Raw genomic sequence first — 17,500 nt, forward strand, 5'->3', positions numbered from 1 at the left:
TAGAGAGAGAGTAGAGAGAGTAATACAAATTCCATCTAGACACTGTTGCCCTAGAGCACACAAAAAAACTATACATACCTTGGCCTAAACATCAGCACCACAGGTAACTTCCACAAAGCTGTGAACGATCTGAGAGACAAGGCAAGAAGGGCATTCTATGCCATCAAAAGGAACATAAATTTCAACATACCAATTAGGATTTGGCTAAAAATACTTGAATCAGTCATAGAGCCCATTGCTCTTTATGGTTGTGAGGTCTGGGGTCCGCTCACCAACCAAGACTTCACAAAATGGGACAAACACCAAATTGAGACTCTGCACGCAGAATTCTGCAAAAATATCCTCCGTGTACAACGTAGAACACCAAATAATGCATGCAGAGCAGAATTAGGCCGATACCCACTATTTATCAAAATCCAGAAAAGAGCTGTTAAATTCTATAACCACCTAAAAGGAAGCAATTCCCAAACCTTCCATAACAAAGCCATCACCTACAGAGAGATGAACCTGGAGAAGAGTCCCCTAAGCAAGCTGGTCCTGGGGCTCTGTTCACAAACACAAACACACCCTACAGAGCCCCAGGACAGCAGCACAATTAGACCCAACCAAATCATGAGAAAACGAAAAGATACTTACTTGACACATTGGAAAGAATTAAAACTGAGCCAACTAGAATGCTATTTGGCCCTACGCAGAGAGTACACAGCGGCAGAATACCTGACCACTGTGACTGACCCAAAATTAAGGAAAGCTTTGACTATGTACAGACTCAGTGAGCATAGCCTTGCTATTGAGAAAGGCCGCCGTAGGCAGACCTGGCTCTCAAGAGAAGACAGGCTATGTGCTCACTGCCCACAAAATGAGGTGGAAACACTTCCTAACCTCCTGCCCAATGTATGACCATATTAGAGAGACATATTTCCCTCAGATTTCAAAGATCCACAAAGAATTAAAAAAAAAACGATATTGATGAACTCCCATATTGTCACACCCATAGTTTGCTTTATATGTTTATATATTTTGTTTTGTCAGGGTGTGATCTGAGCGGGCATTCTATGTTGTGTGTCTAGTTTGTCTGTTTCTGTGTTTGGCCTGATATGGTTCTCAATCAGAGGCAGGTGTTAGTCATTGTCTCTGATTGGGAACCGTATTTAGGTAGCATGTTTGGTGTTGGGGTTTTTGGGTGATTGTTCCTGTTTTTGTGTTTGTTTGCACCAGATAGGGCTGTTTAGGTTTTTTGACGGTTATTGTTTTTGAATACTGTTTGTGTTTTCCTTTATTAATAAAAGATGTATACAAGTAACCACGCTGCATTTTGGTCCGTTCAACTCAAGGAAACCGTTACACGTTAATATGCAATTTATAAATCATACATCTCTGTTGACATACTTCCCTCAGATTACACAGATCCACAAAGAATTCGAAAACAAATCCAATTTTGATAAACTCCCATATCTACTGGGTGAAATACCACAGTGGGAAACACATCAGCAAGATTTGTGACCTGTTGCCACAAGAAAAGGGCAACCAGTGAAGAACAAACACCATTGTAAATGCAACCCATATTTATGTTTAGTTATTTTCCGATTCGTACCATTTTAACATTGTTTCTACACTGTATATGTACATAATATGACATTTTAAATGTAGTGTTCACTGTTCATTTTTATTGTTTATTTCACTTTTGTTAATTATCTACTTCAATTGCTTTGTTAATGTTAATTAACATATGTTTCCCGTGCCAATAAAACCTCTTCACCTATCATATCTTCCATACCAATAAAACCTCTTCACCTATCATATCTTCCATACCAATAAAACCTCTTCATCTATCATATCTTCTATACCAATAAAACCTCTTCACCTATCAAATCGTCCATACAATTAAAACCTCTTCACCTATCATATCGTCCATACCAATAAAACCTCTTCACCTATCATATCTTCCATACCAATAAAACCTCTTCACCTATCATATCTTCTATACCAATAAAACCTCTTCACCTATCATATCGTCCATACCAATAAAACCTCTTCACCTATCATATCTTCCATACCAATAAAACCTCTTCACCTATCAAATCTTCTATACCAATAAAACCTCTTCATCTATCATATCTTCTATACCAATAAAACCTCTTCACCTATCAAATCGTCCATACCAATAAAACCTCTTCACCTATCATATCTTCTATACCAATAAAACCTCTTCACCTATCATATCTTCCATACCAATAAAACCTCTTCACCTATCAAATCGTCCATACCAATTAAACCTCTTCACCTATCATATCTTCCATACCAATAAAACCTCTTCACCTATCAAATCGTCCATTGCCTTGTCCATCTCTAATAGCATTCATTAAGGAAGAGGACGTGGGAAACAAGTCTACAACAGTCATGATATGACCTTTGAAGTTTCACACAAAGGTCAAGAATCATATGGACAAGAATATCAGTGACCAGGTACAGCACATCCAACCAGTCAGGAACAAGAAAAGACTTGATAAGACTAAATGAACCCCGTAAGAGATGAAGAATGAAGAACATTCCCCCATTGTTCCATCGTGAAATATCTGGATAGCATAACATAGTTAGATGTCCGAATTCACCTTGAACCATAGAACCCTAGAACCAAGGAACCCTGGGACCATAGAAACCTGGAACCATGGAACCGTGGAACCCTGAAACAGCAGAACCCTGGAACCACCAAAACAACACACCATGATGCACATCAGGATACCTGAATCAGCTCTACAGGTGGTGAAGAATGAAAGTTATTCCCGTTATTCCATGTCAATGATTGATTGACTCGCCTAGAATAGAAACCCAGGATCATGTTCCACAAGGAGCCCTAGACTAGCACGGTGAACCACACACACACACACACACACACACACACACACACACACACACACACACACACACACACACACACACACACACACACACACACACACACACACACACACCCACACACACACACACACACACACACACACACACACACACACACACACACACACACACACACACACACACACACACACACACACACACACACACACGCACAAACACACACACACACAGGCACACAAGCACACGCAGGCATACACATACACAGCACACACACACGCAGGCACACACACACGCAGGCACACACGCACACGCAGGTACACACACACAAATGCACACACGTAGCCTAGTGAGGTGAACCATCCCATCGTGCCAGCTAGCTACCGCAACAGTTAACCATCCAGGCTACCATCCATGCTGGGGAAGTCAAACCATGCATATAAATACAATTAGCCTAATGCACACTGATAATATACCGTGCTGTAGCGAGTATGCTAATCGAGGTGGAGAGTACAGCAGGCTACAGTATATTCTCTGTATGATGGGAAGTGTTCAGAGGGGAATGAGAAGTCAATGGATTCAGTAATGGACTACTCACAGACAGATACAGAGGGAGAAGGAGGAAGATTAACGGCAGAGATATATAGTGAGATCATTAAAGTCAGTGAGAGAGAGAGAGAGAGACGCACATACAGGCAGTATGTTACCGTCATAGATTTGTAAGACTTCATTTATGTAATGTACAGTATCGTACCTTCATAGACGGCCTTGAAGCCTTGTCCACTGACAGCGTAGTCTGTCAGCAGCCACAGTGTGAGGCTTGGTCCTGTGCTCACTATGGGCGACGGCAGCTGGAACCCCGTCAACCTATGGAATCAGAGAGATAGGTATATTCAGTGAATAACAAAATGCAGTCTGTAAGTTTTTGTCTAGTCCAAGATCAGCAGTCTCTCAGTGTTTGTCTAGAAACAGATCAGCAGTCTCTCAGTGTTTGTCTAGAAACAGATCAGCAGTCTCTAAGTGTTTGTCTAGAAACAGATCAGCAGTCTCTAGGTGTTTGTCTAGAAACAGATCAGCAGTCTCTAAGTGTTTGTCTAGTCCTAGATCAGCAGTCTCTAAGTGTTTGTCTAGTCCAAGATCAGCACTCTGTAAGTGTTTGTCTTGTGCTAGATCAGCACTCTGTAAGTGTTTGTCTAGAAACAGATCAGCAGTCTCTAAGTGTTTGTCTAGTCCTAGATCAGCAGTCTCTAGGTGTTTGTCTAGTCCTAGATCAGCAGTCTCTAAGTGTTTGTCTAGTCCTAGATCAGCAGTCTCTAAGTGTTTGTCTAGAAACAGATCAGCAGTCTCTAAGTGTTTGTCTAGTCCTAGATCAGCACTCTGTAAGTGTTTGTCTAGAAACAGATCAGCAGTCTCTAAGTGTTTGTCTAGTCCTAGATCAGCAGTCTCTAAGTTTTTGTCTAGTCCTAGATCAGCAGTCTCTAAGTATTTGTCTAATACTAGATCAGCAGTCTGTATTTGTTTGTCTAGTCCTAGATCAGCAGTCTCTAAGTTTTTGTCTAGTCCTAGATCAGCAGTCTCTAAGTATTTGTCTAATACTAGATCAGCAGTCTGTAAGTGTTTGTCTAGTCCTAGATCAGCAGTCTCTAAGTGTTTGTCTAGTCCTAGATCAGCAGTCTGTATTTGTTTGTCTAGTCCTAGATCAGCAGTCTCTAAGTGTTTGTCTAGTCCTAGATCAGCAGTCTCTAAGTGTTTGTCTAGAAACAGATGAGATGTCTGTATCTGCTGTGAGATATGTAATGGGCCCAGACAGTAAGCGCTCAACTAACAGGCTAACAAACAAAAACAACTGGTGATGGTACTAGCAGCAGCAAGTGCGTCCTTTCTCAGGTCAGATTAACCATCGTACAACACAAAGGCAGAGTTCAATGAACCAGCTTGGCTCGACAGTTGGCAAACACATGTAGCAAAGAAATCAAATCAAAATTTAAATAACATTTTATTGGTTGTGAACACATATTTTGTATATGTTAGCCCAGGTATTTTTTATTTATTTTTATTTTACCTTCATTTAACTAGGCAAGTCAATGAAGAAAAAACTCTTATTTTCAATGATGGCCAAGGAACAGTGGATTAACTGCCTGTTCAGGGGCAGAACGACAGATTTGTACCTTGTCAACTCGGGGATTTGAACTTGCAACCTTCCGGTTACTAGTCCAACACTCTAACCACTAGGCTACCCTGCCATACAGTGTTATGGTAATGTTTCTAGCACTAACAGTGCAGTAATATCAATACACACAAATATCCCAAATAAAAATAAAGAAATTAAGAGATATCAGAACGACATGTCAGAGTGCGGAATATAAATATGTACACATACAGGACTGAGTCTGACCAGGTGAATCCAGGTGAAAGCTATGATCCCTTATTGATGTCACTTGTTAAATCCACTTCAATCAGTGTAGATGAAGGGGAGGAGACAGGTTAAAGAAGGATTTTTAAGCCTTGAGACAATAGAGAAATGGATTGTGTATGTGTGCCATTCAGAGGGCGAAAGGGCAAGACAAAATATTTAAGTGCCTTTGAACGGGGTATGGTAGTATGTACCAGGCACACCGGTTTGAGTGTGTCAAGAACTGCAATGCTGCTGGGTTTATCACGATCAACAGTTTCCTGTCTTTATCAAGAACGGTCCACCACCCAAATTTGACAACTGTGAGCAGCATTGGCGTCAACATGGGCCAGCATCGCTGTGGAACGCTTTGCCACCTTGTCCTGATGAATTGAGGCTGTTCTGAGGGCAAAAGGGGGATGCAACTCAATATTAGGAAGTTGTCCCTAATGTTTTTGTACACTCAGTGTATATATACTGTATCAGTCAAAGGTTGACACACCTACTCATTGCAGGGTTTTACTTCTACCATGTAGAATAATAGCAAAGACATCAAAATGATGAAGTAACACATACGGAATCATGTAGTAACCAAACAAGCGTTCAACAAATCAACATATATTTAATTGGATGCATCAAAGTAGACACGCTTGGCCTTGATGACACCTTCCCACAGTCTTGGCAATCTCTCAACCAGCTTCATGAGATTGTCACATACTCACCCAAACCCTTGGATGAATAAGTCTGCCCAAACGTTTGACTGGTACTGTACATCTACACATCACGGACAGAATATGTGTAATGGCGTTCTTTTGTTGTTGAAGGAGAGTCGGACCGAAATGCAGCGTGTAAGTTACTCATGTTTATTAAGTGAAGACAAAACGAACGAACTAACACGAAAAACTAATAAATACAAAAAAAAAAAAAACAGAACGAAACCTAATACAGCCTGACTGGTGCAACCTACACAGAGACAGGAACAATCACCCACGAAATACAAGGCGAAAAACAGGCTACCTAAATACGGTTCCCAATCAGCGACAACGAGAAGCACCTGTATAGACAGTAGTTATAATAGGATGGTGTGTATAGACAGTAGTTATATAGGTGTGTTTAGACAGTAGTTATATAGGATGGTGTGTATAGACAGTTATATAGGATGGTGTGTATAGACAGTAGTTATATAGGATGGTGTGTATAGACTGTATAGACAGTAGTTATGTAGGATGGTGTGTATAGACTGTAGTTATATAGGATGATGTGTATAGACAGTAGTTGTATAGGATGGTGTGTATAGACAGTAGTTATATAGGATTGTGTGTATAGACAGTAGTTATAATAGGATTGTGTGTATAGACAGTAGTTATATAGGATTGTGTGTATAGACAGTAGTTATATAGGATTGTGTGTATAGACAGTAGTTATATAGGATGGTGTTTATAGACAGTAGTTATATAGGATTGTGTGTATAGACAGTAGTTATAATAGGATTGTGTGTATAGACAGTAGTTATATAGGATTGTGTGTATAGACAGTAGTTATATAGGATGGTGTGTATAGACAGTAGTTATATAGGATGGTGTGTATAGACAGTAGTTATATAGGATTGTGTGTATAGACAGTAGTTATATAGGATTGTGTGTATAGACAGTAGTTTTATAGGATTGTGTGTATAGACAGTAGTTATATAGGATGGTGTGTATAGACAGTAGTTATATAGGATTGTGTGTATAGACAGTAGTTATATAGGATTGTGTGTATAGACAGTAGTTATATAGGATGGTGTGTATAGACAGTAGTTATATAGGATGGTGTGTATAGACAGTCCTGTATGGTGCAGACACTGAAACGGAAAACAACCACAAACAAAAGTGGGAAAACAGGCTGCCTAAGTATGGTTCTCAATCAGAGACAACGATTGACAGCCGCCTCTGATTGGGAACCATACCAGGCCAAACACCTAGAAATATAACACACAGAACCAAAACATAGAATGCCCACCCCAAGTCACGCCCTGACCAACCTAAAATAGAGACATAAAAAAGGAACTTAGGTATTTACTGGTATTTACTGGGCAATATTTTATTTTATTTTACTTGAGGCAGACTGGCAAGTTAATAACAATAACAATAATAATAAGTGCTGTCAACCAAATAGAAGCAGAACAATCATGAGTAAAAACGTTTTACCCCGAGGGAGAGGAAGTTGATGAATTTCCTGCCTGGAATTAAGACTCCAACATATGAACCTATCAGCAACCAAGATTCACACCTCCCATTTCATAATATAGTTATTGGAAGGAAATTCATAGAAATTATTGAGAGACACTTTAAATAACCTGTCTATAGAGCTGTTGATTTTAAACATCTCGTAACACCCCCCCCCCCCCCGCCCCTTGACCAGTTACATCAGGTGTTCTGAAAGATTTGAAGTATATGGAACGGCCTTGGGCTCCTGTGGAGAGGTTGGCAATACTGCAGTAGAGTATAGGTGGTGCTACGTTTTATGCTATAGCCCTCTGTAGATATACTTCTATTGGGGATAGATGGCTTCTATTTCAACAAAGCTGAAAAAAAAAACTTTTTAGGAAATGTCACACAACTTCAAGCGTCCAGTGACGAGAGAGAGAGAGAGATGTACACATTTCCCTGGCCTGACCTGTGACCCCGTAGGGGTCGTCCTCTGAAGCCTGAGAGCCCTGGGCAATGCTAACATCAGACACGTTCAAGGCTTTTATTTCGCGCTCTCAACTCTTCAGTCACTCTCCACTAGCAACAAAACAACAGCACTGTCTCACACACACACACACACGCCATGACCGTCTCTCTCTCACACACACACACACACACACACACACACACACACACACACACACACACACACACACGCACACACACGCGCGCGCACACGCACACGCACACACACACGCCATGACCGTCTCTCACACACACACACACACACACACACAGACACACACACACCCACACGCACACGCACACACACACGCCATGACCGTCAAACACATACACCCACACACACACACGCAGACACACACACACACACACACACACACACACACACACACACACACATACACACACAGCTCTATAAGTGAAGAGAGAGAGGCTCGATGAACATTTTGTCTTGTAGGATAGAGAGACTAGAGGGACCTTTAGTCATGTAGCACTTTGTATTAGTTAGCACACACACAGATGTGTACACATACACACACCTAATACATACACAGAAACACACACCTAACCCTTACACACAAACACACACCTAACACACACACACACACAGATGTGTACACACGCACACACACACATGCACACAAAAACACACCTAACACACACACACACACACACACACACAGATGTGTACACACACACACACACACACACACACACACACACACACACACGCACACACACACACACACACACACACACACACACACACACACACACACACACACACACACACACACACACACACTCATACAGTTACTTACTCTCCCGCTCCTCCCGGATTGTCTTGGAAAGTGTCCAGACAGTTGAATGATGAAGACATGTTTATGGAACTAGCCATAACTGACCACAAATTGACTTGGAAAAAGCCAATTTAATTCTCCAATGCAGTGGGGGGTGGGAGAGAGGAGGGGGGGTCTGTATACCAGGTGGTGTCACAGGACTCCAGCCACCCAAGTCATAGACTGTAAGTAAGCATTTCACTGTTAGTTTCACATTTAGAAGCATGTGACGAATACAATATGATTCAGTCAGGATCCGCCAGGATCCGCCAGTCAGCCAGGATCCGCCAGTCAGCCAGGATCCGCCAGTCAGCCAGGATCCGCCAGTCAGCCAGGATCCGCCAGTCAGCCAGGATCCGCCAGTCAGCCAGGATCCGCCAGTCAGCCAGGATCCGCCAGTCAGCCAGGATCTGCCGGATTCAACCGCCTGGCTGGGCTTCATCTCAGTACTGGGCTTCTTCTCAGTACTGGGCTGCCTCTCAGTCCCGAGCTGCCCCTCAGTCCCGAGCTGCCCCTCAGTCCCGAGCTGCCTCAGTCCCGAGCAGCCTCAGTCCCGAGCTGCCTCAGTCCCGAGCTGCCTCAGTCCCAAGAACCCCTCAGTCACGAGCTGCTCCTCTGTTATGTAGGGTTCTGGGTGAGGACTATTCGGCCATGGTCGGCGGTTAGGGTGGATTATCCATGGACGCGAAGGGGAGGAACAATGACATTTATGAAGTGGGGTCCACGTCCGGAGCCGGAACCGCCACCATGGACAGACGCCCACCCGGACCCTCCCTATGGTTTTGAGGTGCGTTCGGGAGTCCGCACCTTAGGGGGGGGGGGGTTCTGTCACGCCTTGGTCATTGTATTTTGTGTTTTCGTTATATATTTGGTTAGACCAGGGTGTGACATGGGTTTATTGTATTGTATTTCTCGTATTGGGGTTTGTAGTGTTTGGGATTGTAGATGATTAGGGGTTTGTGTTAAATAGGTTTGGCTGCCTGAGGCGGTTCTCAATCAGAGTCAGGTGATTCTCGTTGTCGCTGATTGGGAACCGTATTTAGGTTGCCTGGTTTTCGCTTTGCATTTCGTGGGTGATTGTTCCTGTCTCTGTGTAGTGTGCACCAGTCAGGCTGTAATAGGTTTCACGTTCTGTTTGTTGTTTTTTGTATTTATCAGTTATTCGTGTATAGTTCGTTCGTTTGTCTTCCTACTAAATATGAGTAACTTACACGCTGCATTTCGGTCCGACTTTCTTTCAACAAAAGAAGAACGCCGTTACACCAGAATAATTCAGGACTAGTCAACACAACACAGAACCAGTCCAGAGTAATACAGGACTAGTCAACACAACACAGAACCAGTCCAGAGTAATACAGGACTACTCAACACAACACAGAACCAGTCCAGAGTAATACAGGACTAGTCAACACAACACAGAACCAGTCCAGAATAATACAGGACTAGTCAACACAACACAGAACCAGTCCAGAATAATACAGGACTAGTCAACACAACACAGAACCAGTCCAGAATAATACAGGACTAGTCAACACAACACAGAACCAGTCCAGAATAATACAGGACTAGTCAACACAACACAGAACCAGTCCAGAATAATACAGGACTAGTCAACACAACACAGAACCAGTCCAGAATAATACAGGACTAGTCAACACAACACAGAACCAGTCCATAATAATACAGGACTAGTCAACACAACACAGAACCAGTCCAGAGTAATACAGGACTAGTCAACACAACACAGAACAAGTCCAGAATAATACAGGACAAGTCAACACAACACAGAACCAGTCCAGAATAATACAGGACTAGTCAACACAACACAGAACCAGTCCAGAATAATACAGGACTAGTCAACACAACACAGAACCATTCCAGAGAAATACAGGACTAGTCAACACAACACAGAACCAGTCCAGAATAATACAGGACTAGTCAACACAACACAGAACCAGTCCAGAATAATACAGGACTAGTCAACACAACACAGAACCAGTCCAGAGTAATACAGGACTAGTCAACACAACACAGAACCAGTCCAGAATAATACAGGACTAGTCAACACAACACAGAACCAGTCCAGAATAATACAGGACTAGTCAACACAACACAGAACCAGTCCAGAATAATACAGGACTAGTCAACACAACACAGAACCAGTCCAGAATAATACAGGACTAGTCAACACAACACAGAACCAGTCCAGAATAATACAGGACTAGTCAACACAACAAAGTTGCTCTTCACTTTATGTTCTACACAGTTTGTTATAGATAGATGAAGGTTAGATGAAAATAACAAGTCTCCTCCGTATTAGGTAAGAATTATTTCAGTGGTCCAATTAAATTCGGCAGCGCAGTGAGGTTGTGTGTGAGGAGTGGAATTGTGGGATAAATGGAGAAAACTCATTGGAGCCAAGAGGATCCGTAATAATCCCCTTTCTAGAATAATACAGGACTAGCCTGGGTACTACCCTATAACAGGACCAGCCTGGGTACTACCCTATAACAGAACTAGCCTGGGTACTACCTTATAACAGAACCAGCCTGGGTACTACCTTATAACAGGACTAGCCTGGGTACTACCCTATAACAGGACTAGCCTGGGTACTACCCTATAACAGAACTAGCCTGGGTACTACCTTATAACAGAACCAGCCTGGGTATTACCTTATAACAGGACTAGCCTGGGTACTACCCTATAACAGAACTAGCCTGGGTACTACCTTATAACAGAACCAGCCTGGGTATTACCTTATAACAGGACTAGCCTGGGTACTACCCTATAACAGAACTAGCCTGGGTACTACCCTATAACAGAACCAGCCTGGGTATTACCCTATAACAGGACTAGCCTGGGTACTACCCTATAACAGAACCAGCCTGGGTATTACGCTATAACAGAACCAGCCTGGGTACTACCCTATAACAGAACCAGCCTGGGTACTACCCTATAACAGAACTAGCCTGGGTACTACCCTATAAAATGACTAGCCTGGGTACCTCCCTATAACAGAACCAGCCTGGGTACTACCCTATAACAGGACTAGCCTGGGTACTACCCTATAACAGAACCAGCCTGGGTACTACCCTATAACAGGACCAGCCTGGGTACTACCCTATAACAGAACCAGCCTGGGTACTACCCTATAACAGGACTAGCCTGGGTACTACCCTATAACAGAACCAGCCTGGGTACTACCCTATAACAGGACTAGCCTGGGTACTACCCTATAACAGGACTAGCCTGGGTACTACCCTATAACAGAACCAGCCTGGGTACTACCCTATAACAGGACTAGCCTGGGTACTACCCTATAAGAGAACCAGCCTGGGTACTACCCTATAACAGGACTAGCCTGGGTATTACCCTATAACAGAACCAGCCTGGGTATTACCCTATAACAGAACTAGCCTGGGTACTACCCTATAACAGAACTAGCCTGGGTACCTCCCTTATAACAGAACCAGCCTGGGTATTACCTTATAACAGGACTAGCCTGGGTACTACCCTATAACAGAACCAGCCTGGGTACTACCCTATAACAGGACTAGCCTGGGTACTACCCTATAACAGGACCAGCCTGGGTACTACCCTATAACAGGACTAGCCTGGGTATTACCCTATAACAGGACTAGCCTGGGTACTACCCTATAACAGGACCAGCCTGGGTATTACCCTATAACAGAACCAGCCTGGGTACTACCCTATAACAGGACTAGCCTGGGTACTACCCTATAACAGAACCAGCCTGGGTATTACCCTATAACAGGACTAGCCTGGGTACTACCCTATAACAGAACCAGCCTGGGTACCTAACTATAACAGGACCAGCCTGGGTATTACCCTATAACAGAACCAGCCTGGGTACTACCCTATAACAGAACCAGCCTGGGTACTACCCTATAACAGAACCAGCCTGGGTACTACCCTATAACAGAACTAGCCTGGGTATTACCCTATAACAGAACCAGCCTGGGTACCTCCCTATAACAGGACTAGCCTGGGTACTACCCTATAACAGGACTAGCCTGGGTACCTCCCTATAACAGGACTAGCCTGGGTACTACCCTATAACAGGACTAGCCTGGGTACTACCCTATAACAGAACCAGCCTGGGTACCTCCCTATAACAGAACTAGCCTGGGTATTACCCTATAACAGAACTAGCCTGGGTACTACCCTATAACAGGACTAGCCTGGGTACTACCCTATAACAGAACTAGCCTGGGTACTACCCTATAACAGAACTAGCCTGGGTACTACCCTATAACAGAACCAGCCTGGGTACTACCCTATAACAGAACCAGCCTGGGTACTACCCTATAACAGAACCAGCCTGGGTACTACCCTATAACAGAACCAGCCTGGGTACTACCCTATAACAGAACCAGCCTGGGTACTACCCTATAACAGAACCAGCCTGGGTACTACCCTATAACAGAACCAGCCTGGGTACCTCCCTATAACAGGACCAGCCTGGGTATTACCCTATAACAGAACTAGCCTGGGTACTACCCTATAACAGAACCAGCCTGGGTACTACCCTATAACAGAACCAGCCTGGGTACTACCCTATAACAGGACTAGCCTGGGTACTACCCTATAACAGGACTAGCCTGGGTACTACCCTATAACAGAACCAGCCTGGGTACTACCCTATAACAGGACTAGCCTGGGTACTACCCTATAACGGAACCAGCCTGGGTACTACCCTCTAACAGAACCAGCCTGGGTACTACCCTATAACAGAACCAGCCTGGGTACTACCTTATAACAGAACCAGCCTGGGTACTACCTTATAACAGAACCAGCCTGGGTACTACCTTATAACAGAACCAGCCTGGGTACTACCCTATAACAGGACTAGCCTGGGTACTACCCTATAACAGGACTAGCCTGGGTACTACCCTATAACAGGACCAGCCTGGGTACTACCCTATAACAGGACTAGCCTGGGTACTACCCTATAACAGAACCAGCCTGGGTACTACCCTATAACAGGACTAGCCTGGGTACTACCCTATAACAGGACTAGCCTGGGTACTACCCTATAACAGAACCAGCCTGGGTACTACCCTATAACAGGACTAGCCTGGGTACCTAACTATAACAGAACCAGCCTGGGTACTACCCTATAACAGGACTAGCCTGGGTACCTAACTATAACAGGACTAGCCTGGGTACTACCCTATAACAGGACTAGCCTGGGTACTACCCTATAACAGGACTAGCCTGGGTATTACCCTATAACAGGACTAGCCTGGGTACCTAACTATAACAGAACCAGCCTGGGTACTACCCTATAACAGAACCAGCCTGGGTACTACCCTATAACAGGACTAGCCTGGGTACTACCCTATAACAGGACTAGCCTGGGTACTACCCTATAACAGAACCAGCCTGGGTACTACCCTATAACAGAACCAGCCTGGGTACTACCCTATAACAGAACCAGCCTGGGTACTACCCTATAACAGAACTAGCCTGGGTACTACCCTATAACAGAACCAGCCTGGGTATTACCCTATAACAGGACTAGCCTGGGTACTACCCTATAACAGAACCAGCCTGGGTGCTACCCTATAACAGAACCAGCCTGGGTACTACCTTATAACAGAACCAGCCTGGGTACTACCTTATAACAGAACCAGCCTGGGTACTACCCTATAACAGAACCAGCCTGGGTACTACCCTATAACAGGACTAGCCTGGGTACTACCCTATAACGGAACCAGCCTGGGTACTACCCTATAACAGAACCAGCCTGGGTACTACCCTATAACAGAACCAGCCTGGGTACTACCCTATAACAGAACCAGCCTGGGTACTACCCTATAACATAACCAGCCTGGGTACTACCCTATAACAGAAACAGCCTGGGTACTACCCTATAACAGGACTAGCCTGGGTACTACCCTATAACAGAACCAGCCTGGGTACTACCTTATAACAGAACCAGCCTGGGTACTACCCTATAACAGAACCAGCCTGGGTACTACCCTATAACAGGACTAGCCTGGGTACTACCCTATAACAGAACCAGCCTGGGTACTACCCTATAACAGAACCAGCCTGGGTACTACCCTATAACAGGACTAGCCTGGGTACCTCCCTATAACAGGACTAGCCTGGGTACCTCCCTATAACAGGACTAGCCTGGGTACTACCCTATAACAGAACCAGCCTGGGTACTACCCTATAACAGAACCAGCCTGGGTACTACCCTATAACAGGACTAGCCTGGGTACCTCCCTATAACAGGACTAGCCTGGGTACTACCCTATAACAGAACCAGCCTGGGTACTACCCTATAACAGGACTAGCCTGGGTACTACCCTATAACAGAACCAGCCTGGGTACTACCCTATAACAAGACTAGCCTGAGTACTACCCTATAACAGGACTAGCCTGGGTACCTCCCTATAACAGGACCAGCCTGGGTACTACCCTATAACAGAACCAGCCTGGGTACTACCCTATAACAGAACCAGCCTGGGTACTACCCTATAACAGGACTAGCCTGGGTACCTCCCTATAACAGGACCAGCCTGGGTACTACCCTATAACAGAACCAGCCTGGGTACTACCCTATAACAGGACTAGCCTGGGTACTACCCTATAACAGGACTAGCCTGGGTATTACCCTATAACAGGACCAGCCTGGGTACTACCCTATAACAGAACCAGCCTGGGTACTACCCTATAACAGGACTAGCCTGGGTACTACCCTATAACAGGACTAGCCTGGGTATTACCCTATAACAGAACCAGCCTGGGTACTACCCTATAACAGAACCAGCCTGGGTACTACCCTATAACAGGACTAGCCTGGGTACTACCCTATAACAGAACCAGCCTGGGTACTACCTTATAACAGGACTAGCCTGGGTACTACCCTATAACAGAACCAGCCTGGGTACTACCCTATAACAGAACCAGCCTGGGTACTACCCTATAACAGGACTAGCCTGGGTACCTCCCTATAACAGGACCAGCCTGGGTACTACCCTATAACAGAACCAGCCTGGGTACTACCCTATAACAGGACTAGCCTGGGTACTACCCTATAACAGAACCAGCCTGGGTATTACCCTATAACAGGACTAGCCTGGGTATTACCCTATAACAGGACTAGCCTGGGTACCTCCCTATAACAGGACTAGCCTGGGTACTACCCTATAACAGAACCAGCCTGGGTACTCCCCTATAACAGGACCAGCCTGGGTACTACCCTATAACAGAACCAGCCTGGGTACTACCCTATAACAGGACTAGCCTGGGTACCTCCCTATAACAGGACTAGCCTGGGTACTACCCTATAACAGGACTAGCCTGGGTACTACCCTATAACAGAACCAGCCTGGGTACTACCCTATAACAGAACCAGCCTGGGTACTACCCTATAACAGGACTAGCCTGGGTACCTCCCTATAACAGGACCAGCCTGGGTACTACCCTATAACAGAACCAGCCTGGGTACTACCCTATAACAGGACTAGCCTGGGTACTACCCTATAACAGAACCAGCCTGGGTATTACCCTATAACAGGACTAGCCTGGGTATTACCCTATAACAGGACTAGCCTGGGTACCTCCCTATAACAGAACCAGCCTGGGTACTACCCTATAACAGAACCAGCCTGGGTACTACCCTATAACAGAACCAGCCTGGGTACTACCCTATAACATAACCAGCCTGGGTACTACCCTATAACAGAAACAGCCTGGGTACTACCCTATAACAGGACTAGCCTGGGTACTACCCTATAACAGAACCAGCCTGGGTACTACCTTATAACAGAACCAGCCTGGGTACTACCCTATAACAGAACCAGCCTGGGTACTACCCTATAACAGGACTAGCCTGGGTACTACCCTATAACAGAACCAGCCTGGGTACTACCCTATAACAGAACCAGCCTGGGTACTACCCTATAACAGGACTAGCCTGGGTACCTCCCTATAACAGGACTAGCCTGGGTACCTCCCTATAACAGGACTAGCCTGGGTACTACCCTATAACAGAACCAGCCTGGGTACTACCCTATAACAGAACCAGCCTGGGTACTACCCTATAACAGGACTAGCCTGGGTACCTCCCTATAACAGGACTAGCCTGGGTACTACCCTATAACAGAACCAGCCTGGGTACTACCCTATAACAGGACTAGCCTGGGTACTACCCTATAACAGAACCAGCCTGGGTACTACCCTATAACAAGACTAGCCTGAGTACTACCCTATAACAGGACTAGCCTGGGTACCTCCCTATAACAGGACCAGCCTGGGTACTACCCTATAACAGAACCAGCCTGGGTACTACCCTATAACAGAACCAGCCTGGGTACTACCCTATAACAGGACTAGCCTGGGTACCTCCCTATAACAGGACCAGCCTGGGTACTACCCTATAACAGAACCAGCCTGGGTACTACCCTATAACAGGACTAGCCTGGGTACTACCCTATAACAGGACTAGCCTGGGTATTACCCTATAACAGGACCAGCCTGGGTACTACCCTATAACAGAACCAGCCTGGGTACTACCCTATAACAGGACTAGCCTGGGTACTACCCTATAACAGGACTAGCCTGGGTATTACCCTATAACAGAACCAGCCTGGGTACTACCCTATAACAGAACCAGCCTGGGTACTACCCTATAACAGGACTAGCCTGGGTACTACCCTATAACAGAACCAGCCTGGGTACTA

At 44.9% G+C, this 17,500-nt stretch overlaps 1 protein-coding gene across 1 annotated transcript in view; it reads right to left on the reverse strand.

Moving 5' to 3' along the window:
• Nucleotides 1–17,500, reverse strand: part of LOC135549478 (CUB and sushi domain-containing protein 1-like) — a 1,027,892-nt gene that overhangs the window by 843,565 nt on the left and 166,827 nt on the right. The window contains 2 exon segments of the mRNA XM_064979475.1: nt 3,611–3,723; nt 5,626–5,694. Of these exon segments, the coding sequence (XP_064835547.1) occupies nt 3,611–3,723; nt 5,626–5,694 (182 nt within the window).

The sequence above is a fragment of the Oncorhynchus masou genome, chromosome 12, assembly GCF_036934945.1.
Source record: "Oncorhynchus masou masou isolate Uvic2021 chromosome 12, UVic_Omas_1.1, whole genome shotgun sequence".
In the NCBI taxonomy this organism is placed as follows: Eukaryota; Metazoa; Chordata; class Actinopteri; order Salmoniformes; family Salmonidae; genus Oncorhynchus; species Oncorhynchus masou.